Here is a 17,458-nt window from a genome sequence, read left to right as displayed (position 1 = left end):
CAGTTAACAATTACACAGTATTGGTGATGATATTATGTTGCTATGACTGAAGTTTGAACTTCCAAAATCATCCTAATGAAATGTTAAATTCATAACCCTGGTATAAAGCATTTAAAAGTGACCAATACAAAGTAAAAGCCATCAAAACAAAAAACCCACTTGTATGTCTGCCTTTAATGCATAAAATACAATGAAGAGAACCAATTACTTAAAGCTTCAAGTATGAAAAAAATATCTTCACAAAAACAATATCAAGCTTGATTTGTCCGTACAAAGTGTTAACCAAGAACACCTTATGCACTTAACAGTTACGAAAAATTCCTCATATGAACTAACTTCCTTATATTTTACCCAGCAATTAATAGAACTGAGCATTGAAGAGGAATGGAGAGCACCTTCCCGCGGAAATGTTTTCTTCCAAGTTATTATTTCTGCAGATTGTATTTCTTTTTCCTTTAAACAGTATAGACTGAAGATCAGATTAAATGTATCTGACTCCAGGAATGGAATTCACAACCTGAGACAAGCCGTACTTTTCCTATACTGCCCATTGGACACTTAGGAAGGGACGAACGGACTCACAGCAGCCAATATAGACAGTCAGGAGGTGGAGGAAGAACACCCATATTTACTTTTCTCCTTTCATTATGAGCATCTTCCTTTTTTTTTTTTTTTTCCCCCCTCCTTCTTTCTCATTGAAACTGTCTCTCTTTTGGTATGAAAAAAGACATTTTGAATGCAAAATTAAATTATTTGTCAGATGAGAAATGTACTCTTTTGTTTTTAAACACTTTTTTAAAATTACATATGATTTATCATGGTGATACAAAAAACAGGCTGTTCAGCTTAACAGATTAAAATATAAGAGATTTTGTGACAATGGCTCTTAAGTATATTTTATATACTCTGATGTTTGTTTAGTCTGTTCATAGAAATGTTTACATTTCTCTTCATCTGTAAATTAAATTTAATTTTTATATTAATTTTAAAATTAATTTAATTTTACATTATTTTTTTCATTTTAATTTTTAACATTTAAATAAAAATGTTACACATGCTTAGTTCCTTTTCTCAGACGGTTTTTAGAAAACCAGTGCCAATATAACACATTCAATGTTCAGTCCAATTGGAAATTCTAAGAAGCATTGCTCATTGATGCATGTCCATAGCAGTAATCAGTATGAAGAGGAGTCTTTGTGTAGGTGGAAGAAGAGTGAGATTATGAAAAAAATTAATTTTATATGTATAAGTATATAATTTTATATTCTTCAATATATCCTGATGACAGAGGATGATGTCCAGAGCCAAAACATTATCAACTGCTATCTAAAAGATTTTAAAAAGACACAAGAATTGTACATGCATACCCTACAAGTGATCTTTGTAGGCATTTCTTAAAAAAATATTTCTCATCATGCTCTATTTTCACAGTTAAGAGGTAAAGTAACCTATTCAATGGAACAGATCATTCACATGAATCTTTCTCATGTGTCTTTCCCCTTTACACAATGAAATTGTCTCAAATTTGTGCCTCAGTTTACACAGAAACCTGAAAAGAAAATTTCCTGTATTACTCACTGCACTGATTTGTTTATACTGAAAGAATTCTTCCTGCCTCACTTATTAAATGCTAACAAAAATTCAAACATTTGTAAAAACAAAACAAAATGAAAAATCCCCACAACCATACAACGAATCTATTTTCTGTTCCAATGCTAACAAACATTCTGAGTTCTCCTCAAACCCCAGTTGTTTATACACAAATCAGGAATACCCTATTGATGACTCATGTTACTGAAATACATCTGAACTGCTGGTGGACTTAGACGTTCACAGCAATACTACTGGGAATGACGGTCCTGCAGTAGACTCTTACACAATAATAAGGTTAGTGGAAAATCTATGTGGGAATCTATTTGGGCCACTTGGCGATTTGCACTGATCAGTTCCAGGGATTAATTCTAGATGCACTGTGAGGTAACTGGGCTTTTAAAAGAGCAGAGAAAAATCCAACAGGTTTTCTGCTTCTTATTAAAGATACAATACTTACTAATAAATCATATCAAAAATACTGCTTCTTTGCCACCCCGAAAGGCAAATTACTCAGTATACCCCTCATCTGCAATCTCCACAAATTAAGTCTTACTTCTGAAATCAAATTTATTTTTATTTATTCTTAAGAAAAAAAGAAAGAGCTATGACTATGGAGTAAACCATAATAAGCTGAGGTGGTAGTGTTTGATCAGAATGAAAACAAAAAAATTGCTTTCATTCATTCAAGATCAATGGATTTGTTTTGCTTAGCCAAATGAATGCTGATATGTGCAAAATCAGTCCTGTTATGTGGGATATAATTTGTCATTCTAAGAACATTCAAGGCTGAATATCACAAAAGGAGGACAATTTATAAGACAAAGGAAAATGATAACCCAAGAACAAGTGGGCCCTGTAAAAATTTGTAGTAAAAATCAGATTTTAACAAGTGTAAGAGTGGTATTTTTGACCAATGGTGTTCTGAAACTGGCCATATGCACAGAAAGGAATCAAATTTCTAACAGCCTTTAAAAGATAATTTTTTAATTGCAACAAAAGACCATATTTGAAATCGATTAATGGGCTCTCCTGTATACTTCAGTAAATTTCTGTAATTAACGTTATTTTCTTACTCAGACTTTCAAATAAACTTTTATACCTGCAAGATCTTCTTTAGAGGAAACCAGTCGAGGAGAGCTGTTACCTGGCTCAATTTTTAATGATAATCTGGAAAAAAACAAATGTTTAGACAAATTAACAGTACAATTTCTCAATAAAAGTTGAAAGAATCTGATTAAAGTAATTATTATGGCAGTGGTAAGCAGCAATTTTACTTTGCTGGATATGTCATTTATTTCATTATGTAACAAAGCAATACATTTTAAAAGTAAATCACTACCTGTTAGATCCAAGAAAGAAACTGGGAGGAAAGTCTATGAAAGCAGAAATGGAAACTGATATTGTATATTCCCCATTAATGTATAAATATAATTTCATAGACTTTCAATTTAAAAAAACAAACAAACAAACAAAAAAAAAACTTACAAAAGTCAGTAAATTTAGAGAAACCTAATAGCAAACATTTTATTCCCCGTGCATGAAGAGGGAAATTATTGTTATCCTGTGGGAATGTGGAGGGAAATTATTGTTATCCTGTGGAAATGTGGAATCAGGAAATGAGATTTAAAAATATTAGTTACTATAACTTATAGAAAGGAAGCATAAGAGGGGAGAGATGACCAAAGCTTAATATGAAGCACTTAATATTCAAAGATTATTAGAACAGTTATAATGCTATACATCCCTTCCGCATGTCTTGATCTTCTAATGCATATGACTTCTGCCATCTCTAAAGTTTATGCACTCTTAACTTGACAGTTCTCTCTGTGTTCTGTACCAGTTTGACAGCAAAAGTACAGAAGATGACACTGTTAAGTAAAGTTTAATGGAACAGGAAGAGAACCAAAGGAAATAACTGATGTCACTGCACAGCATTAAACACCCACTTAACGCACTTAACTTTAAATAAGACCTTAAAGAGGGGGTGAGGAAAGGACCCTATGACGGCATTTCAAAATACCATGTAGGGCCTAACTATCTTTTTCCTTCCTACCTTGTCCTTCATGTATACAGATTTTTATTGGAACTACCTCCCAGCTCGTTTTTCACCGTGTTCAAATATCATCAATTATGTTTTACTGTGAAGTTATTTAAACAAACCCACAGTCCTTTTTCACATTTTAGAATTTATATTCTTCTGATATTGCTAGATTAACTGTTCAAAGTTATGCACTTCAAGTAGGTAACGAATTATTCTTGCCCAGACTCTCCTCTCGTCTCCTCTCCTCCCCATTAACATGATTTCAATGACTAAGTGACAACATGCCTCTCCAGGAAAACAGTAGTGAGGAAGTTAGAAAACTCAAAACATGATACAGATGTTAATCACATGGGAATTCACTTCATTATGGAAAAATAGAAAAAGAAGCTACTGCGGTCTCTTCTTGTAAGTACGGTCCTATCATGTGAATTTATTTTTTTTATTTTTTCATTTTTTTTTAGGGTCCTATCGTGAACTTTGTGTTAAAAGTACAAGTTAAGGAAAAGACTTATGCAGAAGGCCTTCATCTTAACTGGTAGGAAATAACTGTCTAAAAAAAATTATTAACATGATTTTTGGCAGCAATTTCTGATAGCTAATATGTTTACAAGTTGTTCTGAGAAATTATTTTACAAAGCAAATAAACCCAGTTTCAAAGCAGCTGTTGGAAGCATTTTGTTGTCTACTGATTGAATACAAGCATTGTTACACTGATAAAAAGTCAAAGAAGAATTAATTGGTTCTTTACTTCTCCAATTAATTTTATTTAAATAGAATTTTAAGACATTTAGGCAAACTGGTGTCAACCTTTTTAAAGAAAACCTCAAAAATACCTTGTCTTGGGTTTGCTGTACTCTGATGTTGCCTATTTTACAGAATTGCTTCTTTAAGCTTACAGCTTTAAAAACACCCCTTAAAACTTCTTAATTTGGATTCTCAGCCAAGACTTCTCTATGGCCGTCAGTAAGGCACAGCCTCCTTTCCCCAGACTGTCTTTCTTGATTACAGTAAAGTAACTCTGAAGTAAAGACAGAGGTGAAGGATTGAATAAGAAGGTTAATGGAGAAAACATGCCTATTTATCCTTGCAAGGACCAAGAATAAGGTGTGGAGAATACTGGGTCTGACCTAATCATTCTGAAAGTTCAGCAAAAAAAATTGTTTTGGAACCACTGCAAGGCATGGCAGGTTACAAAATGATGTGGCATGATGCCACAGTGTTTGGATACTGTTGTCTAGCTCAGGGAAAAACTGCATACCTGGGGACAAGCACTCTCCTCAGATCACTTCTTATACTCCTGGGGGAGGAAAAAGATTCTGCAGTAGTTGCATCATGATATCTCTGAAACCTGTTCGTTGTTGGTGATTCCCTGAGAAAATGATGATTAGCAATATATTTTGAATATAATTGGAAGGAATCCCGATGTTTTGGTTCCTATTTTCCCCTTCAGTCTTGTAACCAGCATATTTAATTTCTCATCTTCTGCAGAGAACAGTATATGGGCTGAGCAAGGAAAATCTATTATTTATAAGATATGACATCATTGTCAGGGGTTTTCTGGAGTATTCCTACTTGCTGACAAGCACAAACCAAAAGCAAGCAATTAGACTGGCAAAAAAAAAAATTGAAGAGAAAAGCTTTGTTTATACAAAGTGGCTGCCAAATTTTCCTTTTCAGTGTAATTGAAGTTCTAATTTGGTGAAACGTGTGTTGGGATCCTGCCAATACATTGTAGGGCAACTATCTATGCTTCTCTCCGACATCCTGGTACTGAGGTAGTTCTGTTCTTCCTCCCACAAGTCAAGCAGCCTCTTCAGAGTATACTAATACTTTCCCTGGCTCAAAAAGAGCAGTCACTGAAAAAAGAAAGAGGTAGAAGATTCCTTCCCACTATAAAAATCTTAGCACACTTAGCTTTTTTAAAGCTTAAGGTTTCTTTTGGCAGGGGACCAGGAAATGCTGTGAAGGGAAAAATGCTATTAGGGACAACCAAGAGGAAAATGTGAAATCAAATACCCAAAACAAAATACACAAGCAGAAAAGGAATAGATTTCTTTAAAGGCAGATGTGTTAAGTTTTGACAAATACAGGCTTGAACTTAAAGCTTTATTCTGATGAAACAAACTTGGTAGAATAAGGTCAAGATTCTCCAACACAGACCAACGTATACAAACTGCAGTAACATTTCTTATGCTAAGAACCAAATCTTTCCCTCTTTTTAAGGCCTCTTATGAATTCAGTCCAGTTTTTCCCAGCCATAGTGAAGCCTAGAAAAAAAACTGTGAAATTTGACTGAGATACTCTTTCTCACAAACAACTGTACTTAAGAATGTACAAATAGAAGTACTTAATTATCTGTAAGATACATCAAATACCTTAAAGCATTATCAGCAAGGTCACTGCTAAGGTTAAAATGATTTTCAAATTTAAACTGGAGTTACTCATGACTTGTAGTTTCTCCAAATATTAAGTCATGGTGTGATAAACTTATAGAGATCAATTGTTTCATGTATTTTTACTAAGATATGAGAGTTAATGAAAGCCATGAGGCAAGTCTCTCTAAAAAAATCAAATAAAGCACCATAACCACTTTTTTGCATCAGGCCCAGGAGCTGCAAAACCTATAGAAACAAGAATTCTTCACTTTTATAAATTGTTGCTCAGTTTAATTTTGCTCTTTATGTGACTTTAATGACACGTCAGAAATTAGTAAATAATGGCCACTTATTAAATTTTAACATTGAGATTTAAATCGCAGACTATACTTAACACAAATCTTTGCGCAGTGTAGATGTTCAATGTGTCTCTATTGCACAATGCGTCTATATTTGTGAAAAATATACAGTATCACAAGACTGAAAAAAAGGGTGGACATATGCATTCTATCATCAGTACTCTGGTAGGAATTCTAATTCCACAAAGCAAGTATAATTGGCAATGAAAACATCACACGGATAAATTATTTTGTGCCAAGTCATTTTCCTGCAGAAACATCACTATTCTTAGTATCTGTGATCAGCTGGACACAAAAGCACAAACCTGCCAAAACCTGCCAAGTATATTTTGAAGTGATCTACCCAGTGCTAGTTCAGATTCTTTTGCTTAACTTCTGCTGGAGTTTACCCCAAACAAGAGGTCACGTTTTGGAAGACTCTCTCTCTATTTGATGTATGTCCTGATAATATTCAGAGCAGTTCTTGTATCAGTTTGTATTATATTTTTATGATACTTTATGATTTTTTTGTATGATTTTTATGATATCTTGTATCATAAAAAGAACGCTTTGTCTGTGTTATTTCACTTTTAGAATCATTCTCTCAGGAAAAGCAAAGTTCCACAAACACTTACCCCAAGAATTTACATCAACTGAACTGGATGAGGAATAGCTCTGTATGTGCAATGGTTTGAACTAGAGTTAAGTAGAAGAATCCGGGGTTCTCTGAGGGACAGCATGTGATGATTAACAGGTCATTTAGTTTCTCATTTTCCCAGTCAAAATCTGTGAACACTACCATTTTCCTGCCTTGTAGAATATCTACATTAATATACACTGGGAGGGAGGTGGCGGGGGGGATTGGAGTACAGAAGGCTCTGAGGAGACCTCATTGTGGCCTTCCAGTACTTGAAGGGAGGGTATAAACAGAAGGGGGAATGCCTGTTTGTGTGTGTTGGTAGCAATAGGACAAGAGGGAATAGTTTTAAACTAAGACGGGAGATTTAGGTTAGATATAAGGAGGAAGTTATTTACTCAGAGGGTGGTGAGGCACTGGAACAGGTTGCCCAGAGAGGTTGTGGATGCCCCATCCCTGGAGGCATTCAAGGCCAGGCTGGATGCGGCTCTGGGCAGCCTGCTCAAGTGGCTGACAACCCTGCCCAGAGCAGGGGGGTTGAAACTAAATGATCTTTAAGGTGCTTTTCAACTGAGGCCACTCTATGAACTTTGGTAACTGGAGTTAACAACTACAGTTATGTGCAAAAACAAAGAAAAAAAAGAAAAAACATTCGTCTCAACCTATGCTCAATAGCGTTTTTTAAATTATTTTTAATTAATTAATTAATTAATTTTTTTTTAAGGGGGGACAGTGGGGGTGTGTCTTATGGCAACACATTTTATTTCCTTGAACAATCTAAGTATGATTTTGCATTTGTATGACAGCAGTGTCAGCTATAATTACAGAGAAATACAGAATGGTTAGAGTAGGCCATTCTTTATGCTGATATGTGCAGGACACCAAGTACCATATAAACTAAGCAGGTATTCCCACATTGGGAATATACAATCTTCTGACTCACTGAATCTGTTCTGCTTTCACAGATACCAGCCAAGTCTTCATTTCATTAACTATCATGTTTCAACCCAAACTTATCTAATTATTTGTGTCTCTACTCTGATTAAGAAACTATTCCAGAATTCCATTACTGATCGTTAAAAACCACATTTCAATGTTGAGCTCATAGTTTTTGTATTCATTTATTCTTGTGCTACCATTACAAAGCAGTTTAAATTGCTCTTTACCCTTCCTACTTTTACCTAATTGTATTTACATATAGCGATTCTGTTACCTCAACTTTTGCTTTCCCAGGCTTTCCTTTAATCTGGTGTTACAAGACAGACTTTATTCTCCTCAACACATCATCTTTTTTTATTTTTTCAAATCCATTCGAAGCACAGATGACCAGAACTGCATAGAGCACTCCATTCAAGGTCTCACCAGCTTCTTGTGAAGCAGTATTAACAATTTAATTTTTCCTAGAAATATTATATTTGATAGAGAGTATGCATGTATTTGTCTTTTTCATGGTTGTATCTCACTTCTGAGGGACATCTACCGATCAACACCATAAATACTTTTTAGAATAAATATTAAATTATTTTGATTTTTTATGTCACTGTTACTTCAGATGGACTCTGACTCTTCTTCTGTGATATGCCAATCACCTATTACTTTGACGAACCCTTCCAACACTTTTATTAGCATATGGTCTAGATACACAGAACTTTTGAGACAAGGCACTAACTTAAGCATTTAATAAAACTAGTAACAAGACTGGTTTTAAGACTGGTTTTAAAGAACTCAACGTTTTTCTCCTAAATATATTCTGAAATATTTCATACCATCCTCCTATTACTGAACATCTAGTTGCCTTGAACACTTCTAATTCTGCTCATCTACATAGATGTACTGCATTTGTCAATAGCTAATTAAATAGCACTGCACCTACCTTGGTTGAGTTATATAAAACTTCGGCTGCAAGATTTAAAATCAATGCGCTCTACGGTGTCTACTTCACACCACTGTGAGGGTTGGCTCTTTCTCAACTCCCCCAAATTGTCAGGTTTATAACTGACGTAGTAGCTTAACAGTAATTCAAATACAAATTTGAATTTGGAAGATAGAAACACTTAGAATCATTTAGGTTGGAAAAGACTGTTCCAGTGCTCCACAACCCTTTCAGTGAAGAAGTTTTTCCAAATATTCAACCTAAACCTTCCCTGCTGCAACTTGAGGCCATTTTCTCTTGTCCTATGGCTTGTTGCTTGGGAGATGTCTTTTATGTACAGTTTACAATAGCACAGAGTCAATTCTGGACATCCTAGATATGGCTCTAGTGTTTCTGAACAAAATTTCCAGAATACAAACATGGTATAATGTAGTGAAGATTAGATTTTCATCTGCTTTTAACTTGTACAAAGGTATTTTGGAAATCTGGTTAGAGTCATAAAGTACAACAGTCATTCTGGATTTTATTCAGGCATCTTGGTATTACCAACTCTATTAATAAAATATGAAGAACTCCAGACAAACCCCACACAGCATCTTCTGTCAACAGCTTTTTGTTCAACTATGAATCAAACTAACATCCATGTCATCTTTCCTTTAAATTCCCCAAACCTGAAGGAAATAATAGTACTTACTTATAATTGTCATCTTCTACAAATTTCTGAAGTTCTTCTATGTAACGGACAGACTTCAAATATTTTTGCACATGGGGCAGTGTTGTGAGATGATCTGTAGTGTTAAAACAAAACAAGATGAATATTTGATCATCTAAAATAAATCCTTCCCTCCCCCCTCTCCCCCCAGTTCTCATGGTTATCTCAATGTAAACATAGAATGTGATATTTACTAAAGAATAAATCAGGCAGAATTATTGCTTGGTCTCTAAAAGGATGTTAAATATTTGATTAAGCGAAAGTGATGCTCAGTTGTTAAAGAAAACACAGATACATTTCATCATCAGGAAGATTACAGGATGATATTATATGCTACGTCAAAAGCAGAAGAGTGTTTGTTACTTTGATGCAAGCCCCGCGTGGAGTTTGTACTAACTTTTGTGGGGGAAAATTAAAGCCTGCAACAATGGCTATTACTGATTCTCATATGCACAACGTGAGAAGACTTCAAAAATTACAATGCTTAAGATACGAAGAAATTGTAAATAAATAAATTCAGAATTTATTTAAATTTATTTAAATTCAGAAAGAAAAATTTTTTGAGGGTATGGTATATGGACAGCAACACATGGTTCTTGTACTATGTGATTTTTTATGGTTTCATAACAACAAATGTTTTAAAAGCACACGTTATTACAGAAGATTGTTTCTTCAAGGACACATTTTAATTTTCATTCTGATTTTAACAAAAGCATTCAAAATTAATAAATAGCACTGAAAGAAACTGTCATAACTCCCAAAAGATAGGGTCAGTGAAGTGAGGAGGTTTCTTTGTCAAAATATTCAGACAAAATGAAAGTCACAATAAGAACACGACAGATGAATAATAATCTAGCTCTTCAGACTCATACATTATTATGCCTAATTCCTAGCTTTAAATAATTTATAATATCAAAATCTACAATAAAGGACAATGGATACTTAAGTATACGTGAGTAATATCTAATTCTTTCATAATATAAGATTTTTTTTGATTCAAAACGCTCCAAAACTGTACCATTTAAATGTTCTGAATTTATTCAATTAAATGGTACAGCTGCTGTCAAGGTTTTCCAGATAGTTCCATGTTCAAGCAATGGAAATTCATATTAAGTCATCAACGGTATGCTCTGTATTCATCCAGACCCTGAAAGAAGCACATTTCTTGACATACATGTACAGCTTCACATAACAGACTAAAATTGCAGAAATCAATATTAGAGCAAAATCTTTTTAACAAACAGAAGCAGCCCTCATCTTCCTCACCAAATGAGATATGTGAAAAATTTAACACAGAATTTAACAACTGTTGTATAGATTAGAATATGTGTATTTCATTTTGTAAATGTCAGGATACTAACAACAAGGATGAAATACTCATACTGTACACTGATGAAATAAACATACTGTACACTCCAAAAACATCCAATCTACTGCAAATAAAAGGAAAGATATTGAGATATTTCTGTCTGTACTTTCAGCTGTGTTTGAAAATATGCCACTTCTAGTCCATACGCATACCAGTATACTCTGCACAACTTCTGTCACAGCTCTCAAAATTTAGAATTTAGAATACATGCTCATTTGCCTGATTTACCAGTAGGATTGAAACTACATGGAAAGGGAAGCTATAGCACTTATTGTCCAACTCCACTAATGTTAGCATCCTGTGTTGCCTTTACACGGGAGAAACCTGTTATCACATTTTTGTATTATATAAGTTTTAGTTAAGACTATTAGGTGTAAAAAAAGTTACCAACCGTAGTTACAGGAGACTTGCAGATCAGCTATTATTCGGAGAATATTGTTCATTTGATTGGACCTTTGTTCGTTCTCCATAATGCTGCCTGAAGCAGGATATGCAGAATCAATGTAGATTAAGTCCAAGAGATAAATTCCTGAAACAAATAAATCAATTGATCAATTGATCTAGTGTTTCATACAGAAAGAGTTGCATAATTATTAATGAACAGAACAGCCAGCAACTCTTGACCACTATTATATACTGGGTGCATTAAATAAAGGAGAGCTTGAAATTAACATGTTCAAAAATGTCATTAGTGTTTTAATTCATTATCTTAAAAAAAAAAAAAAAAAAAAAAAGGACAGAAAAAGTTTTGTTCATGTGGACTTATACATAACCTAATGTCTACTATGAGCAATTTGCAGAACCCTAACAACGACACTAAAAAAACAGACGGTCATCTGCCACAAACTACTGATGAGAGTGAAGGGAGTCTGGGTTTAACTGACAGCAAGTACAACAGCCTCTGGGAGCAATGAACAGTTTAGCACTGCACTGTACTGCCTTCTAGGTCTGCCACCATTTACTACATTCAGACATTATTACATGTATTTGCTGAGACTTCAAGCTGTATTTGGTAAAACACAAAGGGAAAGAAATTACCTTTTGGCTTTGATTATAATTTAAAAAGGTGTAAGAAAAAGGGTTTGATTTATTAATTTCTTTGTTGAAAAAATGGTGTGGTTACTTGCCAAGGCCTTGGATTTCTCTGCAAATACAGGAAGATGGTGATTATTGTAGTTGCTAATCAGGAAAAATCAGGATTTTTCTCTTTGGAGATTCTTCTCCAAAGCACCGGCTAACTAGACAAAATGTTGTTCTTGGTTGATAAAGAAGCATGTTATATACAGGAGTAAAGTGTGGCAAGATGTCAACTATCTTCATCATCAGAAATATACCTCTCATTAACTATTTTGTAGGCAAGTATTTTGCAGAGTTGGTCTCGACTGTACAGTACTTTTACCTTTATCTAGTAGGCAAGGAAAAAAAAAAGTCTGGAGTAAGACCAAAATGAATTCGTAACAGTTCTTGCATGGTACCCAACTGCACTTTATCAACATACGCCTTTCAGTTTCACTCGTATCACTATGGTTTATAAACTTCATTTACAGCTGTAGACAGTTAGAAAGTCATTGCAAACATAGGACAAACACCAATTGAGAAGTATATTCAACATAAAATCATCAAGTTTGAGAAAACTGAAAAATCACTGCGATAGCATGGAAAGTTTTAGTTTTGAACTCGATAATTGAATGGTAATTCTGTGAGAAAACTCACAAAAGGTACTATGAAAACACAATGCAAGGCTTATCTGTTTACTTCAGTAACTTTCTGAATGCACTTAAATGAAGAGGAGGAAGAAACACTTGCCTTCTCTGAGGATACTTAAATCTAATTTGTTTTAGTACTTCAAATGAGTGAATGCTGGGAAGTAGTAGAGAAGCTCTCTGTGGTGTGTGTGAAATTACTTCGAGTACTTCTAGCTACGCTTTTTGTCGATCAGGTCTCCGATGCAGATCATTGTGCCCATAGTGGTACACAGATTAAGGGAATTAAATTTGTGTATTAATCAAAGGGTGGTGATTAATGAGGATGTATTGGAAAGTTTGGGTCCTGAGCATGACATAAATGGTATGGCATAAGGCATGGACATTCTCATGACTTTGGGTGGGATATAGTTCATTTTCTTTGTAGAGGCTATTTTGGATTTTTGAGGAAAATAGTGGCACACCAATATTTGTTATTGCTGCAGAGCAGTGCTTACCTTGAGTCAAGGACTTTTCAGCTCGTCATACTGCTCTGCCAGTGAGGAGTCTGGGGGTGTCCCCAGCTGACCAAAGAGATATTCCATACCATATAGTGTCATACTCAGCAATAAAAGCTGGTTTATAGGAGGAAGGGGGGGCACTTGGAGTGATGGCATTTGTCTTCCCAAGAAATCTTTACGTGTGATGAGCCCTGCTTTCCTGGAAGTGGCTGAGTGTCTGCCTGCTGATTGGAAGTACTGAGTGAATTTCTTGCTTTGCTTGAACATGAAGCTTATGCTTTACCTGATAAACTGTCTTTCTCTCAAGCCATGAGTTCTTGCACTTTTACCTCTCTGATTCTCTCCCCCATCCCACCTGGGGAGAATGAGCAAGTGGGTGTGGGGTACTTAGCTGCCTGCTGGGGTTAAACCACAACTCATAGGAAGGAACAAAATCCTAATCAACAGTACTTCACCTTTCAGGGAAGCAGAATATATAGTCTGCTAAAACAGAGTTGTAACAACACACTGTCATCTTTGACATGCCCTTGGTTAAAACAGCTCTCTGAGACTAAGATCTGAGAGTAGTGAGAACAATCGCTGTATACATAAAGGAGACTTGGTGCTCTTCTGACTCTTCATGGAGCCATATGCCAGACAGACATACCCAAACTAGATAATACAAGAAAGTGTAACTTCATTCACTCTTAACAAATAAGTTTTACTTTTTTTTCCTAAAAAAAATACGTAACTGTATGCTTAATCTGCAGGAAGTACGAAGTGCTTAAATTTGTAATCCTGTAACTTTGAAAAGAAGTTTGCAAGCAATTCATACAAAATTTACACAAACACACAGCCACTGCCCTTAGTGATAAATTTGTATCCACAAAGTGGATACAACCTAAATGCCGTCATACCAATTTCCAGTGAAAGTCTTTTTATATAGTCTTCAGTATTCTCATTTCTACTGAAAGAACACAGTGCAGATCAGATTCTGCAGGAAGCTGTGTATTCCAAAGGGGAAAGCACAGTTTACACCATGAACTGAAAGCAAAATATAACTAAGTTCTAGCACATTGACTAAATCAGTCTTTTTGCATACCAAAACTTAATGACTCTGTATGAATTAAAAATAAGAAAAAAATATTTGTGCAAAACAGTGTATATAATTTGCTAAGACTCTGTTAAGCATTCCAGATTGCATTAAGGTGTAGGCCAATGGAGGCATCTCAAAGCAGCAGTCCTTAAAGTGATTTTTGTATATCGTGTATCACAGAATCACAGAATTTCTAGGTTGGAAGAGACCTCAAGATCATCGAGTCCAACCTCTGACCTAACGCTAACAGTCCCCACTAAACCATATCCCTAAGCTCTACATCTAAACGTCTTTTAAAGACTTCCAGGGATGGTGACTCCACCACTTCCCTGGGCAGCCTGTTCCAGTGTCCAACAACCCTTTTGGTAAAGAAGTTCTTCCTAACATCTAACCTAAAACTCCCCTGGCACAATGTACAGGGAGCTGTCATCTAAAGGTGGGTACATATTACCTAGTTTTTTTTTTAGTTGATACAAACATGGTCGAAACATATTTTGTAGCCACATATTAATTTACCTGCTTTGAGACACAGCTCTAATAAAACCCACTCATATCAGCTCCTTTCTCTGGCTATCTCAAAATCTCTTGGCTATTGATTTCAAACTTCAGTTAGCAACAGATCACATTTCCCCATTAAAAAAAAATCATTTAAAAGCCAAAGCAAGCTAAGTAGAAATACCTGAATCTTCTGTTAGATCTGAAATAGAATCAATCTAAAATTGCACTCTAAAAAGAATCACAGAAGCATAGAATATCCCGAGTTGAAAGGGACCCATAAGGATCATCAAGTCCAACTCCTGGCACCACACAGGTCTACCCAAAAGTTTAGACCACGTGACTAAGTGCACAGTCCAATTGCTTCTTAAATTCCAACAGGCTTGGTGCAGTGACTACTTCCCTGCAGAGCCTGTTCCAGTGTGCGACCACCCTCTCGGTGAAGAACCTCTTCCTGATGTCCAGGCTAAACTTCCCCTGCCTCAGCTTAATACCGTTCCTGTGGGTCCTATCACTGGTGATTACGGAGAATAGGTCACCTGTCTCTCCACTTCCCCTCACGAGGAAGTTGTAGATCGAGATGAGGTCCTCTCTACTGAGGCAGAATCCATGGAAACAATAGCACATAGCAATTGTAATGCATGAGCCCTTGAGACACCTGTTGTCGACGGAAGGAAGACACAGACGCTCAATATGAGTGATCAGTGAACTTCGATTTATTGGATAGCTCAGCCGTCTTTTATATGATTCAATATAATTAGCTCATACATATTGCAAAAGCTAAGCTCACTATTGGTTAGTGCAACTTTCCCTATCTTATCAGCTAGCTCCTCATTCCCTCAACCGTTATCCCGCCTTAGGTACTTTCCCATCCACACACTGACACAATGCCTTTGTCCCTTGATTGGCTTCCCGCCAGCTGCCAGACTCATATGAGCTGCGTTCAATACTTTTTTAGCTCGCGACCTCCAAGTTGCTCAACATTCACATGACCTACTTCACTTAACCATTCCTCCACAGACACCTTTTTGTGAACCTGCAGCTTTTTACAACATTGCAACTTAACATTCAATTCACATATTCTCATGGTTCAGTAACAGCGCTGTCAGCATATACTTTCTGACACTTGCTACAAAAAGACATAGTATTCAATTCCTATGAATGACAGAAAAACATCTTAAAACACTACAGAAGATAAACATTAACTAAAATGTTAGAAGGACAGCTATAAATAGTGTCATAGAGGTCTGACCCAACATCCTTCTAAAACATCTCCCAGAAACACCTTCCCCCAAACTACAGAAGAAATCAAAACAAAACTAAAAAGCTCTAAAAGCCCAAACAATATTGCAGACCCATAAACTTAACCTGATATGAGCCTTGGTTGTACAGACTTTTTTGGGTTCAAATTCAACTAGTAGAAGAAAAAAAGTAGATTACAGAGAGAAAAGTCTACGTGAATTCTGTATGTATTTGCTAGGGACTGGGCAAAGAAGTGTGCTATATGTGTGCAAACTGCCTCTTATGTGAGGAATTACCAAGTGATCTGTAGAAGGCAGTTGTATTACTAACTAAATATTAAACAAATATTACTTGTTTCAAATCAAAATCAGTACTTCCACTGAATGATAACTTCATTCTTTCTGAACTAGATATCTCTATTTTTGAAAACACTCCCAGAATTTCCAAAACTGAAGTTCTACCTCAAAAATATTTACTTTTTTCTTCATACTATTACTAATTCACATACATAATTCCTTTTCTAACCTCAGTTTACAAAGAAGGTGGGTGAGGTTAAAAGGCAGAAAAGAATAATGATGAGATAAATATGTGTGAAAGTATGTCACATTTACAGATTCTCTAAAATCTTTTTATAGCAGTGCAATGAGATTTTTTTAGAGAAGAATTAGAATCTCACCATTCCAATCTGGTTACATTTTATGCATGCTTTGTACTGGCACAAATAATAGGATAATTTAGGTCAAAAGCGACCTGCCTCCAGAGCTCATCTAGTCCAATCTTATGCTCAAAGCATCAGTAAATCAAAGCTGAAAACGCTATCAGCCTTACCAAGTCAAGCTTAGGGATGGAGACTGATTAACTTAATCCAGTGCTCCCACACCATTCTAACAGTAATTTTTCTTTTGCTTATATGCAGCTGTAATTTCCCACATGTGACTGGAAACTTGTGACTGCTGCCTCTTGCCCTTTTGCTGTGCTACTCTGAGAAGAATCTGGACTGTTTTCTCTATAATCCTCCCCCCCAACATCATACACACACAAGACAGCAAAATGCATTGTAAAATAATGAATCGTACCCACAGAACAAGAGAACAGTCCCTCATTTTGCTACCAAATAAAAATAGGAGACCTAATAAACAGGAAATGCTATTGCAAGAAGCAAATGCACTATTACACTCTCATGTACAAAGCAGAAATTCACCATATGATTAATGGGTGAAATCTACAGCCATTTACATAAGTCTACAGATTCTTCTAAAGCATTAGAATTACCCGTTTAAAATAAGTAAGAACAGAAATATTACATGTAAAAATGTTATGAACAACAACAATCAGAAAACTAAATTAGCTTCAGAAAAGCTTTTCAAGAAGCAAGAGGTAAGTCAACCTGAGAACTAAATATACCCTAACATTTCTGGCTTTTCAGCTGATCCATTATCACATGTAAGCAACCTATTCTACCAACATTCTCTGACTTAAATAAGAGCACTACTGGTATCTTCTTG

General features: G+C 35.5%; 1 protein-coding gene across 6 annotated transcripts in view; it reads right to left on the bottom strand.

Annotated features, from left to right (window-relative positions):
* Nucleotides 1-17,458, bottom strand: part of RALGPS1 (Ral GEF with PH domain and SH3 binding motif 1) — a 118,945-nt gene that overhangs the window by 31,214 nt on the left and 70,273 nt on the right. For 5 of the 6 annotated variants that reach the window (XR_011089193.1, XR_011089192.1, XM_068657093.1 and 2 more), the window contains exons 12-15: nucleotides 11,330-11,467; nucleotides 9,552-9,645; nucleotides 4,893-5,003; nucleotides 2,693-2,760 (exon numbers count right to left, since the gene is read on the bottom strand). Coding sequence is in view for 4 of the 6 variants with exons in the window: in XM_068657093.1 (XP_068513194.1) it covers nucleotides 2,693-2,760; nucleotides 4,893-5,003; nucleotides 9,552-9,645; nucleotides 11,330-11,467 (411 nt within the window). In the remaining 2 variants the exon portion in view is untranslated. The remainder of the gene's footprint in view (nucleotides 1-2,692; nucleotides 2,761-4,892; nucleotides 5,004-9,551; nucleotides 9,646-11,329; nucleotides 11,468-17,458) is intronic. The other variant, XM_068657096.1, reaches the window with a different exon arrangement.

The sequence above is a fragment of the Anas acuta genome, chromosome 20 (genome assembly GCF_963932015.1).
Source record: "Anas acuta chromosome 20, bAnaAcu1.1, whole genome shotgun sequence".
In the NCBI taxonomy this organism is placed as follows: domain Eukaryota; kingdom Metazoa; phylum Chordata; class Aves; order Anseriformes; family Anatidae; genus Anas; species Anas acuta.
This window is presented reverse-complemented; position numbering and strand designations above follow the sequence as displayed.